Source organism: Aythya ferina (assembly GCF_964211825.1).
Source record: "Aythya ferina genome assembly, chromosome: 22".
NCBI lineage: Eukaryota > Metazoa > Chordata > Aves > Anseriformes > Anatidae > Aythya > Aythya ferina.
The window spans coordinates 1700227-1716611 of NC_140320.1; the positions used below are offsets into that span (position 1 = coordinate 1700227).

The 16385-nt window shown below is 40.8% G+C and overlaps 1 protein-coding gene across 10 annotated transcripts in view; it reads right to left on the reverse strand.

Annotated features, from left to right (window-relative positions):
- The window catches only part of ARHGAP32 (Rho GTPase activating protein 32), a 265176-nt gene that overhangs the window by 57701 nt on the left and 191090 nt on the right, over positions 1-16385 (reverse strand). For all 10 annotated transcript variants that reach the window (XM_084495627.1, XM_084495629.1, XM_084495626.1 and 7 more), the window contains one exon: positions 14071-14167. In XM_084495627.1, coding sequence (XP_084351753.1) covers positions 14071-14167 — 97 coding nt within the window. The remainder of the gene's footprint in view (positions 1-14070; positions 14168-16385) is intronic.

Below are 16385 nucleotides of genomic sequence, written 5' to 3' on the forward strand. Positions count from 1 at the left end.
ACACCATGGCCATGCCCAAACCAATTCGTTCTTATAAAGCGAAACAAATGGTATGGATTTGCCAGCAAATACTCTCCAGGTCCACTCATATCTAACAGTAGAGTTTCACACAGATACACGTCTCTAAAGGCATCAGGGCAAAAGCCAGATGGAGCCAGAGCCCAAGCTCCACTCCTGTGCATGCAGAGAGGTGATGGTGGAGCTGCTCAGTCTGCGTGAATGACCATCAGGCTTTCAGCAGAGATCTGATCTATGCTCCAGCATGACCCTTGATAAACCCATTTGCCAATGCAAGAAGGGGTCAGCGCTATGGGCTGTCATCTAAGGTTAAAGTTGCCTGGAAATATTTGTGAGCCACAACTTGGCTCCCACAGTAATTGACAGAATTATTCAGGAAAAAGAAGAAGAAAAGCAGAGCGGAACAAACTACCTTTTTTCCATGATTTCAAAGCTCTTACCACAATTGTGGAATTTTGCTCAAGCCAACTATTATTAGAGTTAAGTCCCACTTTGACAGAGCTTGTGAGAAAGGAAAAAATATCTAGTTTAAAAATAACAACAACAAAACAAAACAAAACTAAGTGGAGAGCAGTGAGAAACAAGCACAGAAGAAGTGAAAAGAAAGCTGGCCTTATTATTACCATGGTGGTGCCTCCAACACCCCTGTGCTCAGCCAAGTTTTACCGCTGTACTTCACAAGCAGCCATCCTATTTTGGTGGATTCTGCCTCTCAAAAGAGGTTAAGCATGCCTGCCACAAACGCCACGATTATTTCCATAACAAAACCACTAATACATTTCTTTCTTACCTACACAATACACAGATCTACATAATTATTTCTGAACTGATGCATACAGATTGTGCACAGATACACACACCACCATTATTCCTTTTCTTTTCCCGTTAAAATTCCCTAAGAAACACACAAGTCTTGCCACAAAATCGCTCATCAGACTCTGGGGAGCCTGAAGCTGCTGTATCTGGGTTCAGCTTCTTCAGAAAGCCCCAGAGGCTATGGGTGACCACAGACATGGAAGAAATTGCCCAGGAGGGATTGCAGAAATGAATCTGCCTCTTCCTTCCACCTGTGTTTCATGCATGTCCCCGAGGACTTGAGGGGACTCGAGGTCGGTTCCCAGTGCTGTGCCTACACCAGGAGTGCCTCCCAGTGGAGATGCAGAATATGCTGACCCAAAACATTTCTCAGCTGGCAGAGCTGCTGCTTCCTTGACATAACCCCAGCCGACAACAGGGCTCTTCTGCCAGGACAGCTGTGCCCACACCCGACTGGGTGTGCAGGGCTTTTTGTGGTGGTGTGTTCTTTTTTTGGCAGATAAGCTGTGTCAGCTCTGGCTGCTATCTCTTCCTTACTTACAGCAGGATCAGCTGTGCCAGGAAAAACATGAGTGCAAATCTGGCCTGAGGTTGGACACAGAGGCCTCATTCAGTGATGCCCTGCACCTGTGCTGTTACTGATATTGTGCAAGGCAGCCAAGTTGCCAGAGCAATCACCTTTTTCGCTCATTTTGCACTTGTGCACGTGATTGCACAGGGTACAAGGCAATGCTCATGTGAAATGGCTTATCCCTGTAAATTGCTTACTTTGCACACATGGCAGTTGTTTCTGCAGGCACAACGCTCCCTTCTTCTGGGCTATGGGGAGAGAGACAGGCAGGTCTTGTAGCTGACTTGAAAACACCCTTTTTATTTCAGGTAAAGAAAAAACAAACTATTAAACGGCAAAACCAAACTCTATCCATCTCCTCATCTCAGGTCCCCAGAGCCTATAGATGCCCTTTTGGTTTAGTCCAGACTTCTCCTCTTCTCCATGCAGCTCTTTTCCCAAACCACAGAGCCTCCTGCCCAGCCTCCTTCCTCTGCTTCTGACCCCGCCTGCCAGGGGTTGTTCAGCCAGGGCAGCGATGCCTAGCTCTCTTCTTCTAAAGGGAAAGCTCCATTCTTTCAAAGCCAGACCTCCTGAAGAAAAAAACTTCAACCAATTTACCCACAAATAACTGATAACCATCAAAGTACGTTTCCATAGCACCTACAACATGCTACAAAAATATCTGTTTTTCCCGACTGCAAATACTGCATCAACTGCGAACATTACCTAAGACTCCACAGTCTGTGGGTATGAAACACAGTCATGGGTGCTTAAAAAACCCTGCCAAAATGCATGCTTTCTTCTTACTGCCAGAAAACATCTGCACTGTTAAAGGATTAAAGGATTAAGAAGAAAAAATACACTGCCTTCCTAATGCTACGTATCCCTAGGAATTTATTTGAAACTCTTAAAATTCTTGCTCATCCCTCACTTATGAGGGAGCCAGAATTCATGGATTTTATTTATGTGGTCAGAAAAAGTATTTCAGATTTGCCACTGAAGGCTGTATTCAAAAACAAGTTATAGACAGAAGTATGTTCTCATAGTCAGAAGCACAATGCAGTCTGCAGAAAAAAAAAAAATTACAGTTTTTAACTTTTAGGACTTCTTTTTTTTTTTTTTTCCTTGAGTTCCATGAAAATCTATCATTTGTCCCAGTTTGGAAGAGGACCCCCAGAACTGCTATTCACTGGCATCTACATCCTTATGTGCCTGCAACCCACTGGATACCCCCGGCTTCCTGAAATGCTGAACAACCTCAGAAATCTTCAGGTATCTTTTCATGGAGCTCTATAGGAAAACGTATCAAAAACTTGCCCTACTGCAAAGGGAAAGGGGGCATTTTGAAGATAGCTCTCAGTTTCAGCTGTGCAAATCGTACTGGAAATCCTCTGCCTCGGTGGCTGGCTCTGGGGAAAGCTGGGGGGGTTGCTGTGCTCCTACACACTGGGATGGAAAAAGGGAAGAAGACCCCAGAGCCCTGGAGCTCATACAGAGGCCTCCCTGGCGCCTTCTCCCAAACTAACGCTGAGAAAGCAAAACTAAACACACAGCTCAGTGCTGCTTGACTTGCTGAAGCAAAATGCAACTATTGCAAAATTCGCTCCCTAAAATGGGGTTGAAGAGAGACGCTTTAGTAGCTGGGGCAGGATATCATCAGGCTGCTGCTCTTGGGATGCACCAGCTGGGGAGGGAGGGAAACGGAGCTTGGGGCTGGTGGAGGCTGGATTAAGCCCACAGGTGCTTTGCTCCTGTAGTTCCTCTGCTAAACACCACATCTAGCAGAATTTGGACACCGAACTGCTACACGTTCCTTGCAGCAGCCTTCTAAAGGGAAAAAACTGTCAGAATGTGCGTGCTACAAAAACAGCCTAAAAGCTGTATCCAGGCCCAAGTGGAAGAGTTTTTCATTCTAGGCCAAGATCAACTTCAGATTACTTACTGACGCTTACTTTTCCAATGAACACAGAATATGTAATTTAGAGTTTCTGTCAGTATCTGTTCCTAGAATACAGGCTCTAGGAAGCTGTTCTCTCTAACTCATACTTTCCGGCAGAATCACAGATTTTATGGTGCGACTTGCATAGGAGGCCAGATGAATCCTGTATATAGCAGCATTTCCACAGATCAGCCCACAGTTCTGATTCCTTTCTATTTCTGCCAAAAAAATGAGAAGGGAAAAAAAAAAGGGGGGGAAGTAGCGGGAGGAGGAGAATCACTTTGAACAAGGGAGGGAGAGCAAAGAGAAAGGGAGACCGCGGAAATGAAAAACTAACAGGAAAACACTGCTGCAGTTCTGATCCGTACTTCAATTCTGCACACGAATTTAAAGAACTAAAAAGACTGACAACTGCAATAGCATGTCTTATAGCTATGTGCAGTCCTGAGCAGTAATGGCAATAAATCCCCTTCTCTTAAAAACAGGTAATTACTGGCGCAATTCAGAAAAATGAGCACTGAAAGCAAGCAATTCAACATAATAATGGAAGCCCAAGTTTGGCATTCCTGACATATCCAAGATGCAAACTACCAGTAAAATAACACTGCTAACAAAAATTCTTTGTTTTGAATGCAAGCATCCAACAAACCACTTATTACTGGAGTAAAATGAAGTCTTAAAGCCTAGTTAAAAAATAAATCCTCCTTTGGTGACTTTAGAAGGCAGCCATGGAAGGAGAGACAAGGACTTCAGCACTGGGAGAGCCGAGGGAGCTTTACACATAGGGAACCACAAGAAGATTCGCAATCGTTTGAAATACAATTAGGAAAAATGCCTGGCACTTACCAGGCACTTAAAATCACCATGTTGCAGAAACATTAGCCTCCTTAATAAACTTAAATACAATACCAGCATTGTGGAGAGCTGAACCCAAGAGAGCTCTGACTGGCTGTACTTATTAGTATCATTTCAATATCAAATACCCATTAACCAATTCATTATACTCTATACACTGGGACCATCTACATGAGATTACAGTTACCACATGAATTCATTTCAACCTCAAAACAAAGGGATGTAAGAGGACAACATGTTGCCTTAATGCTTTGCAAGAAATATGTCTTATCGCCAACCTTACTGTAAAGCCCCGATCTAACCTGCTGGAAACAAAAAGTTTGCTACTCAGTCTATTCTAAAATGCCATTTCCATTTTCTTCTGATGCACTTGGGAAATCCAGGAAAACAAAAGTCCAGATACAATTTATTGAAACCACAAAGAAGGAATGTCTGCTATCAAGTACCTCTACAAAATCAGCGATCAAATTGTTTAAATACATACAATCTACCAGAGAGGCATCTCAATTCCTTAGTTTCACTTGAACACTTCAATTTTACCTAATGTTAGTTCTGAAAAATCTGTAGCGACGTTGTCATGACAATGCCAACACAACACAGTTGTTTTCTGCTATCACCGCGCAAGTGGGCAGACATTAGGGTCATTTACATTGCCATAAAACTACAGCATGTAACCACATTTCTTTTCTCTCTTATTCGAGCAAGTTCTTTCCTCCGGAACATCGTCAAAGAGGGTTTGGCACACTCTTTGGATATAGCATTCTGAGGCCCAAATTTAAAGCCTAGGAAAAAAAGAACACTTTACATTTAAAAAATCATCAGTCACGAAAAAAATAAGCTAATTTATGATACAGACTCACAGCCACTGATACTACAGAGCATCCACATGGCAAGACCCAGACCTGTTAAGCAGTACTCTTAAGATTTGGACTCACCGACCTGAACGAAATCACTTGCAGAAAATCAGTTTGTGAGTCACACATTGGCTTTTTCAGCCATCAGATAGTAAAATAATCACAAAATCTTAATAATAAACTATTTCAGCTACATCTACCTTCTGTAAGCAAAGCTAGGGTGTTAGCAAATAGTTACTGCTATCACATACAGGGTTAGACTTGGTTAGGACACCAAGAGACTAATTGTACTTAACGGGCTCTACCTGAGCTCAGCTGGGACTGGTTCAGAGCCTCTGTAACACATGCAGAACCTGGCTTTACACTATCCATCTCCAAATCTGCACATAATTAAGGTTGCGTGGGAAGGGGGCAGAGGGACAGACAGAAGGCAAGAGAAAGGACAAAGTTAAATTAAAATATCTCCTGGAACAAACTGCAGGAGAGTAGCAGTTTGATTTGTAGAGACAGCAGTTAGAGAAACAGTGCTACAGAAACGCAGACTTCAGTGTCCTGCATTCTAAGGTGTTGCTTTTCTGGCATGTTCTAGACCTGAACTACTCCTAACTAGCAATGGCTCTGTGCAAAAGTGAAGTGATATACCAAGCTCACAGGATGAACAGCAAAAAAACATGAGGTGAGCTGAAATAAGCTGACCGAGCACCCAAATTCCAAGGAAACTTGAGCTGCTGAGGATGCAGGTGGACCCTACTGGTACCCGAGCATCTGGCTTAAGGCTGGCTCAGGTCTGAGCACAGCAGATGCAGTCTAATTCTCAATTCCAGTGCTAACAAACACACAGTATGTAAACACATCACTGCAAACACTTTTCACTTTAAAAAAGTTTTGAAAAATTCTGTAAAATAGATCCCAATTTAGTTTGGCAAATGCTTGTTGAAGAATCACAGATGTTTAAACTTAGCCACAACTTGCACAATAGTGGGCTTTGCTAGGGCTGGGAGACTGCCGATTTTGAGCTCATTTTCAGAGGCACTCTGTCCCAGTTTCAAAACCATACTTTGCCCCAAGCCTCCCTATTTAGATCTCAGTTTGTTTTATATGGGGAAGCCAAGGGCCAAAAAAGAACCTCAGGGTCTAAAAACTGCTTCCTGAACACAGAAAGTAACTTCCCCCAACACCAGCAGAGCCTGAACAGGACCCAGAAGCTTTCATACTTAAAAAAAATAATACATCAAGTATCTTCCTAAATTGCTAGTAACAGAAGACATGCAACCATGATCTTTGGAACACAGAAACATCATAAACAAGAGCTGCCGGTGCAGACCACAGAGCAGAACTTAGGCAAAGGGGGAAGTGGCACACGATCTCTGGTGGCGCTCTGTGCAGAGCGATAGCCAAGTCTCTAATCTCTGTTGCAGTTCCATGACTCACAAAGGGACACAGCTGTCAAAGGAAATTAATTTCACATGAAAAACAAGCAGAACCACTAACAAGCCCTATAGCTTTGAGTAGAAGTATTATAGCTGTTCTAGTGGTGAACTCCTCCTTCTCACAAACTGCTTAAAAAAGGGTGGCTGAATGCTAACCTTTCAGGTTCAGTAAGCTGAAATGTGGCTGCTCTTTGTTTTCAAAATAAAAAGGGGGAAAAAAAGGCCACCAAAAACAACAACAACAAAAAACACCCTACTTTTATTATCTGAAGTTAACTATTACTGAACCCTAGTGGGAATGGCATCTCTGAAGGACCCATACGTTCAAGGAGCTGCACCAGTCCCTAATGCATGTTTCAAGGGAACTCCTCAGTCCTTACCAGTGCCCACTATTCTAACCTCCCAAACTTTTTGGCAGGCTATACACCACTGGATATAGTCAGTCATAGCAATTTTGCCCTCAATCTTAAAAACCCAACCCCAGATTAAATACCCCTGTCTCTTGTTGTTTGGCATACTTGCAGTGGAAGAAGCCACACACAGGCTCCGTGACCCCATCTGAAACACAAACCCTGCTCTCCCTTTCCTCTTTGAAGTCTCCTCCTTTCTGTTTGGAGGGCATCTGATGATCTGGGCTCATGCTCTGCAAGGTGCTCGGGACGTGAAGTCTGCACCCCAGAAACACGGTGCTTGCTGTCAAACCACACTCCTCTCTGGAGGAGCCTGTTTCCATGTCACTGGGCTATCACAGCTCCTCCTCGGGGCCAACAGGCTGCAGGTGTGCATGGGCGTGGGGCAAGTATGTGTACATCTATACATGTACACACATATTTCATATTTATATAAAAATATATACACAATATTTGCATAGCCAATATTAAGACTGATGTATGAAATCCAAACAACATCCCTTTGGGAGCTGATATGTGTAAATGAGACCTTTACCATAAAACATACTAAGTCTATGCTTTCAAATTTACTGGCAATAGCCTATTGTTATGAGGTTTAGGTTAGCACTAGCTGGACCTAAATACAAGACCACAGCAGCATGAAGCTCTGCTTCTGAATATTTTCAAGTTATAATGTACTTTCAGACCCATGTCAAAAATGGGTGATGGAGAGAAATTAAACTTCTCTTTCTTTCAAATTGGCATTCTCACTTGATTGCCCAGCACTTTAGAGGGCAATTTCTTGCCGTTATGGTATTATTGACTCAGAATGATTCTATCAGCTCTCACAGAAAAAAGTTAGAATCGTTTTTTTTTGTTTCCCTGCTGTATTATGTTTTTTGACCAAAGAGCTTTTACAAAGGCACAATGTTAGACTAAAGTTTTGGTTTTGGATCCCTGAATATCCTTCAAAGCAACAGTGCTACTGAATGGCAGGTACAGAAGGAAAAAAGAGAGAGAGACAGAGAGAAAGAAGAAACAAGGAATAAATGAAAACGTACAAGGGGGGAAGTAGCTCCAGGACGCTGGACGGGCTCCGTGGGCAGGGGAGACTGGGAAGGTATCATTAAAAAAAGAAAAAACAAACAAAACAGTTGGTTAAAACATGCACCCATTCCAAATGGGTTAATTTCACACAAAGCTCAGCTAGGCTGTACACAGTGCAACACATAACCAACGACTCAATCCTTCATGTTGGTGCTTTATTCCCTGAACACTTTGGAAATACATTAGGATCCAAGAATTCCCCAACCAGTGTGTCCCAGCTCAAAAAAAAAAAAAAAAAAAAAAAAAAAGGCATTTAGTACGTTTGAACTTTTAGCATAAGGCCCAACCCTCCTCAGCAACAGAGAACCGTAGGATTTGTTTGCATTACTCCCAATTCCTGTTAAGCATGTGTCTACAGTTAAGCCTATGTGTAAGTACTTTGTTGAGTCAGGAAGATGCAGTATGTCTTTATATAAACGGACAATGCCAACCTCTTAAAAACAAACAAACAAAAAAAACCTCCCAAATTTGTAAATTTACATTTTGTGAAAATGGGTTCCTAGCACATTCGGCTTTCCTCCATTTCTAGTGGTGCTAAAGCAGACAGCTGCTTTATCTTACATTTTATTCTGTACAAAAAGGAAAACAAAATTGTCTAAGATATATATTTTCCTCTTGACAAAAGGTTTTCTCCCTGAAAATCACCAATTGCAGACACAGCAGAGACTTTGTTCTTAATGCCTCAGCCCCAAGTGTTAGTTTTTTGTTTGGATGAAATTAAGAAAAACTCCAGAAATGACTTCTCCACAGATTAGACCAGTTCTAACCTGGGGTTTAAGCAACTTGGCATTGTCCTGCTTAAAGCAGCAGCTTCTTCCCAAAGAAGCAGCTTTTACACTCACATCGATGGCCTTCATACCCAAATCTTTGTCCCCTCACTTGACAGGAGCTGAGAGAACGTGATTTCTTGAAGGAGAGGCCCTTAGTCCTGTCAATACTGAAGGCACATCTTCTGTCTTCCCTATCAAGAACTCCTGGCTGCCCTAAGCGTGTTAGTACATCTGCTCCCACACTGAAAACAGTACCTGTCTTGGCTCAGTGAAAGTCTCATTTAATTTAGCTTTGCTGAAACAGTTGCATGCTAAGTGCCAAAAAACTGGTTTGTTTACTTAAGATTAATGAGAATGGTACTAATTACATACATTGTATCTTTCCATATTTTCCTTATAAAAGCACTAATTAAGACATTACACACTCAGTGTCAAACAACTGCTCAGCCCAGGCATCTGTGGGATGTAAATGCTATTTGCACTTTATCCTTCCTGATTTAAAAAGCAAATCAAACCCAACCAACAACAAAAAAACACAAAACCACGCCGTCTTCTTCATCCAGGGATTAGCAACTAGCCTGTTTCAAACCAGGCATTACCTCGTTAAGAGTCTGTTATGATTGTAATAGCTCTAACATAATCAATGTAACTCAATTTGCATTTTTTTCCTGTGAAAATTAATTCATTCTGTACCATTCTGCATTCAGGACTGTACTAGAGTCTTCAGGAGGTCAGAACAGATAGCCACATGGGTCCCTGGAGAGTCTGTTGCCTGATCCAGACCTAAATTTTAATCCTTCTGAAGTTCAGTGGATTGTACTTGAGTGTTGCCCCATATTAATCTGTTATTTTTGTTTAAAATGTATTTATTTATAATAGCTTGTAATACTAACAAGTACCCTGTAATGTATCCTGGATTTCATGCAAGATTACATTTACCCATTAAATCCAAATTGCATGAATGGATGAGACAAGAATTTGAAAAACCCCTCCATAAATTTGGGCTCAGCTGCTGAACCCACTCATTCTTTTGTCCCGAGCAAGACTGAGGAATGGGTGAGAAAGACCCCTGAAGTTTTGAAAATGTTTGTTTGGAAAAAAAAGAAAACATTACCTTCCTATACCCCATTTCTTCACCCAGGTTCACTGTCACACTGTAAATTGCATCTGTGTTCTTTGTTTCCCCACTGACACGAGATGCTCCCGAAACCTTCAGACCAATCACCACGCCAAGGCACAGGGCAGTGAAGATTTGGTACGCAGCAAGAACTACTTGTTAGCAGTAGACACGAAACAAATAGCGTGTATGAGGTGAAGCATGGTATGTGATTTTAAATACTGTTAAACTACAAATATCCAGAATCATGAGAATGGACGGAAACAGATAGCTGAGACATGCTGCCTGTGACTTAATTACACCAAAGCAATGAGCACGGACTGTACGAGCACACAGACATAAACACTGTTTCCAGAAAAGACCAACCAGAGATGGAAGAAGTGGATGAGAAAAGTAAACACAGCCACAGTCTATGGGCAATTCCCAAACGTTCACTTACAAGGAAAAAAACACAACAGCTATTCACTTTTTTTCTTCTAAGCACCGCAATGAATATTTAAAAGCTTACCTTCTCACCAACTATCTGAAATTCAAATGCAACCTTTCATCCCATCTATTTAAAAATTGTAATAAATACAAGCTGATTCAATCTATTGCAGTACTGAAATTTGGCTAAATTGTCACCAAATGATATGAACTGCAACATATTAGATATCAACTCAGTATAATAGTTTAGGACAAGAAGTAAACCTTAGAATCCTGTATGTGAATAAGAATTCAGGAAGAATTCAGACAGGAGAAGTCAAGTACTCAAGAAAACAGATTTGTTGAGCCTGCTTCCCTTCCCGGACCTTTATGGTGTTTTTTACACACATTGAAACAAGCAGGATATTGGTTTACATCTTACCTGAAAGAATGGGGGCACAGGCTTAGCACAACCCTGAAGGGAAATCACCACTCAACAGGTAACTTCCTGAGCACTCCATCTTCTTCTCATATGGCTTTCTCATGTGTCCAAAGTTTGAAAAACTCCAAACCACTTTCTTAAGCAATAATGAAACCTACCTTAATTGTATGTATCTATATAGGTATCTGCAAGTATACCTACCGTTGCAGCATTCTGGGAGATAATTTTGACAATCCAAACTTCATTTTCAAATGAATTTCAGAGGTGATTGAGGCAAAACCAATATTCTTTCTTACTACCTTGAATTTTCAAAATTGAATAAAATGGACAGCTTTCCCCCGTGGTCCATTTTCCTTCTCTTTATCTCAGGCACTGGCTGCATTATCACTGCTGTGAGCCTTCTACTTCCACAGTCAATGAAAATGTTGTTTCTAAAAGCAGAGTTTGAACTCAGCTCCGCTCCCACTGCCTGCCTTTCATTTCTATTTGAGCTTCAGTCATTATTTGTACTGTATTTAAGGCTGTTGCAATATTTTATGGTTCTATTAAAATGTTGTCCTCATCACTTCAGCAAATCAAAACCTCTAATTATAAATACTAATAAAAACAGAGGGCAGGAAGTTCTTCGCTTTCCATCTGCTTTTCATTAGATTACTCAATGCAGCCAAATCTATGGACAATTAAACAACACAACCAGTTTTACGTTTGTGAATTCCTTCATGGCAAAGAGCTTTATGCTGCAGATACACAATGTCCTAGATGCTCTACACACCACATTTTGATTAAATAAAATAAAGCTTGCATGTTGATAAGTATTTGTTATCCATGCCAAATCTAAAACTTCACATTAGTTCTGGATGAAATACTCTGACAATATTGAATAAGGACAAAATCTCCAAGAGGTTCCTTAAAGGAAAGTCTCTATTCCTTGGAAAAAGCCAATCTAATGTTTAAAATATAGCTACCAGGGGGAAATTAGTTTATGTAGTTAGTTTACAGGGAAATACCCCACATGTGTCAGCAACAGGTCAAAATGCATTAAATGCACAGAATATGGGTGAGCAAAAAGCAAGTTCTTCTGCATGACCCCAGCAGTGCAATTCCTGGCAAGGCTTTGAAGGAACTGCTTGGAAGAATCCAATTTCACATTTTGCAGCAGTGCTTCTTAAGGCACTCCGAGTGCTCTAGCAACTCATTTCTGCTCCATGCCACCTGCCTGAGCTGTATTAACAAGGCAAGGCAGCTTGGGCACCTGTGTGGTAACCCAGACTAGGAAACTGGAACTCCTTCCTCGCCCTTTATTTTCTCACCCCTCCTGTATTTCACACATCATTTTTTTTTCCTCCAGGCAGATGAGTGCCTTGAGTTCCCCACCATAGCATTTGACATGCCTTAACCATGGGAGTCTCCTCCTAGTCCTTTCAGCTGCCTCCATGCCCCAACTTCTGTACCAACCAAGGAAATCTCCGGACATCGGCCTCCAGCATGCAAGTGCTGTAGCCTCCAAAGGTGGAAAAAATAGAAGCAGAATGCCGCAGTGAAATGGTATAAATTCTGTGTGCACAGGAAGGGCAGGGAAGGATTACACAAACAGCTGCAACTGTTGTAGCCGTCCTTGCATCTGAGCCCTTATTAGTGTTCTTCTAGAGCAGTCTTTTGCCTTTAATTGTTCGCCTGAACAACTATCAGGGAAGGTCAACAGGGACAGCCTCATGACTTGGCAATATCTTTCAACACATTAGTTTTAATAGGACTTGGGCTTTTGGTATCAACTTTATAACAAACATTTCCCAGGACTGAAAGGGGAAATCCACCCCCTAGTGTGTTGTTAAAGACAAATAGAATCTATTAATCTATGCTGCTTCATTATCTCTCATTAAAGCATAGCAAGAAACTACTCACTAGCAGTTCATGACATTTAATTGCCTGAGCCATATTTAATAGTAAACACTTGCTTATGATTGCATCTAGCAGCCCAGCCTGTATTTAGATTTAAAGTTCCCTTGTCTACATGCTTCAGCTGATAGAGTACAGAGCAGTGAGTGATCACGGTATTTAGAGATCAACTTCAAACAACAAAAGGCAGATACTGGATTTATGGAATGACCACCTGCTGCAGGGCTTTGAATTGCTAGTGATCTCTGTGACACTAATTCTAACAAATACATTTGCATGTTCCCAAGAATAACAAGGGCTAGAGATACCAATAGCTGCAAAAACTATTTCCCTGAATTGTCAGCTCTTTGAAGCACGCAGATTAATGCAGTACACTGATAGCTTAGGGTGTTTGTGACTTTTTACCACTAAACCAAAAGTCCCAAGCCCTAACATAAGATCGATAAAATTAATTTCCCGTAGTAAAAATCAGACTTTGGAAATGCATCTTTTTGTTTTTGATGGATCAAATCAGTAATCTTGTGAAGATAAGGATCATCATTAAAACAGAGAAAACAGATGAAAAGAACACCAGTTAACCAGCTATCCAACTCACCTTGTCTGCTGCCTAGTGTTTTAAGAAAGATCAGCAATTTTAGATTGTTTCTCTTGATACACAAGATACACACATATAAACATGAATGAATAAACATGAATGTATAAACATGAATGTATAAAAAATATGAAGAATAAAACAAAACCTTAAGTACCAGTAAATTCTATAGAGATCTTAGTTTTACCAGCACATATACCTGAAATTACGTCCAATATATACTAGGATGACAACAGGATGAGATCCAAGATCTTATCTCCTGTTTATTTTTCCTTTCATCAGCAGAGCCTGGCAGTAATTTGCCTGTATTTCATACAACACTGAACTGGCCAGAAGGGCTGTAGGAAGTGGGTAGAGTTATACGCCAAGCACAGAGGCAATTAGGATTCCAAGTTCTGCTATATCTGACTTTCTTCATCAATCCCCAAACAGAAAGCAGCTTGCAGTACCTTATTTATCTATTCCATCTATGTCAGCAAAAACATTTTTTGGACCACCTGTGTGTTCTTTATAAAAAACAAAACACTAATGTGAAACATTCTCTGGACACCATGAACTGGGATATTGCATGGAATTGCTAGTTACAGATTACTGAAGGAATCTTAAATTCTTACATGCCTGAAATCTTTCAAGTCATGCAGGAGATGAACATTGATACTGGCTACACCACTGATATACCATAGATGAAAGACATTTAACAGTGGCGAATATTCAGAGAGAGGTAATGTGTAGATGATCAACACATAGAAAATAACATGGTACACATAAAGGATGATCAACACAGAGTATAACATAGTGTATAAAGGAGGTATTAAACAAACATGGAACTTGAAAAAAACAACCCTCTGCATTTAATTTCACCACACTATAAAATCTAACAAACATACCTGGCTTTGGCACTGAATTACCAAAATTGGCACTGGTCACAGACTGAGGGACTTTGTCGTTAATTAGTTCAACACATTCGCTAGGGAAAAATCCAACCTATAGGAAGGAAAAAAAAGAAAGGAATACTATTGAATGCAGTGTTTTTAAGATTTGAACAGTTAAACCAGCAACCGCAAGCATATTTCAAGGAAAATGTTATGCCTGATGCTCCATAACATTATCCAACATAAAATGACCTGCATAAAAGTAGTAATTTTTCAAAATGTTGCAGCCAAAAAGTCTACAAACCGAGTGATTAGTTCTGTAAAATACAGTTCTGTTTCCTAAGCTTAGTGCACAGGACAGAGAGAGTCAACTTGCAACCATGTGCATGGAGCAGGGAGAGGACAAGTATGTTACACACCCCTGAATCTCAAAGATGGCCTGGAACTTGAGAAAGACTTTAGCTGGGTTTCCTTTTAGCTGTTTTTGGACTGAGCCCGTCCAAAACCAAGGCAATGCAAGGCTTCAATCTGCCCCTTGCTACCTGAGCGTGCCAGCTTTGCAAGGAAATGACGCAGCACAGCAGAGATCTGTGTGCAGGGTACAGACAGAAACACGCTGATTAACACAAGGCAACCAGCATGAATGCTAGCAGGGCACGCAGGGACCCCTCATCGGGCAGCTCAAAGCACAAGGGTGCTTCTCTGCTAGGTGCTGGGAAACATGCTGATTGTACATACACAGCAAGTATTGGTATTCAAACAAAATACATTATGTATATTTCTAAATACTTTGCTAGAGCTAAAAGTCTTCTTTGGACATTTTCCATGCAAGAGATGCAGGAGACAATTTTTAAATTAGGAAGAAAGCACACATCTGGTGAAAGTCTCAGTCCCATCACAAAAAACGATAGATTTGGGACACTCTATAGCTGCAGTGAATTAGTTTCTTGCATTCTCAGTGCTTTAAGAACTTTTTTTTTTTTTTTTTCAAATTGCCCACAAGTCTATGCCTGCGAAGAAACAAAATATTTGGACACCAAGCTTCCATTAATTGTAATGAAAAATGGTGGATCTAAACTCAACCCCAAATCCCATACTGTAATTAAAAGCTTATTTGCCTTTGATTCTTAATATGGTGTTTTTCCTTTTTCTCGATGCAATATACAATGCTAACCATGAATTTGGAAATGAAACAAGGTGCCAAATGGTTATGTCACTGCTTCTGGGTACCTCAAAACCTTTCCCAAATAAAACATGGCACCTGCTCTCAACATGTCAGTTTTGCCATGTTTAGAATGAATAATTGTAATGAACTGTTAAGGGAAAGGGAATTTTTACTTTATTAGTGTTTACAAACTCTCTGACGTTAACTTACCGGTAGCAGTTCTGTTGGCTTACATTTTTTGACATATTTATTCTGACTTTTCTTGCAAGATCCTCAGGAGATCATCTTCAGGGTCATAACCTATGACTTGTGCCTCATTCCCACCCACTTAAAAGATGCTGCTTTTACTTCCACAGAAAGTTTTCCACGATTTTGTATAAATACATGAGTTTAGTCCAAGAGTTAATCTCAACAGATGTAGCAAGGCACTGTTAGTGCTTGAGCCAGGATTAAAGGATTTGGTAACATACAAAAATTAATAGCACAGATAATATACATTTAGATAAATACAAGGTCACCTGAAGGTTAAAAAATCACTACACACCTCAATGGAAGGAGGAGAGCACACACTACTATAACATACAAACATTCCTGAAACAGCTACTGTGTCTTTTTTTCCCCACAGAGACTGCTAAAGCCTGGAGCATCTTCTAGTTTTATGGGAAAGTCAAAATAACAGTAATCATTTTCTGTGGGAGGAGGGAATTCAAAGAAGTGAGAATGTATCAGTAACACAAATGGCAAATGAAACATTGCTTGAGACATTTGGATTGCTTTTTGGTCTTGACATCAGCTACAGTATGGCTTAAACTTCTTTTTTTTTCTTTTTTTCCCCTCTTTTAGTTTTAAATTGTGACAGGCTAGCAAGACCTAACACCAAAACAACATCTTTTTATGGCTTATTTGGCTTTCATGAGCAGAATTTTCACTGTACTGTTTTCCAGGAAACAATACTAGTGGCTGGGGCAGAAATAAAACAGATGCACCCTGCGCAGGTACAGCAAGGAAGAATTTAATTCCTGCTTCGATCCAGCCTCCACCTCACACACATTGTGTTCGTTTCTCACTGCTGGATGGGAGCACGAGCACTCGTCTCCCATCTTGCTCTCTCTCTCTCCTTCTCTTCTCCATCATACCTTCCCCCTAGATCCACTTTCTTACATTT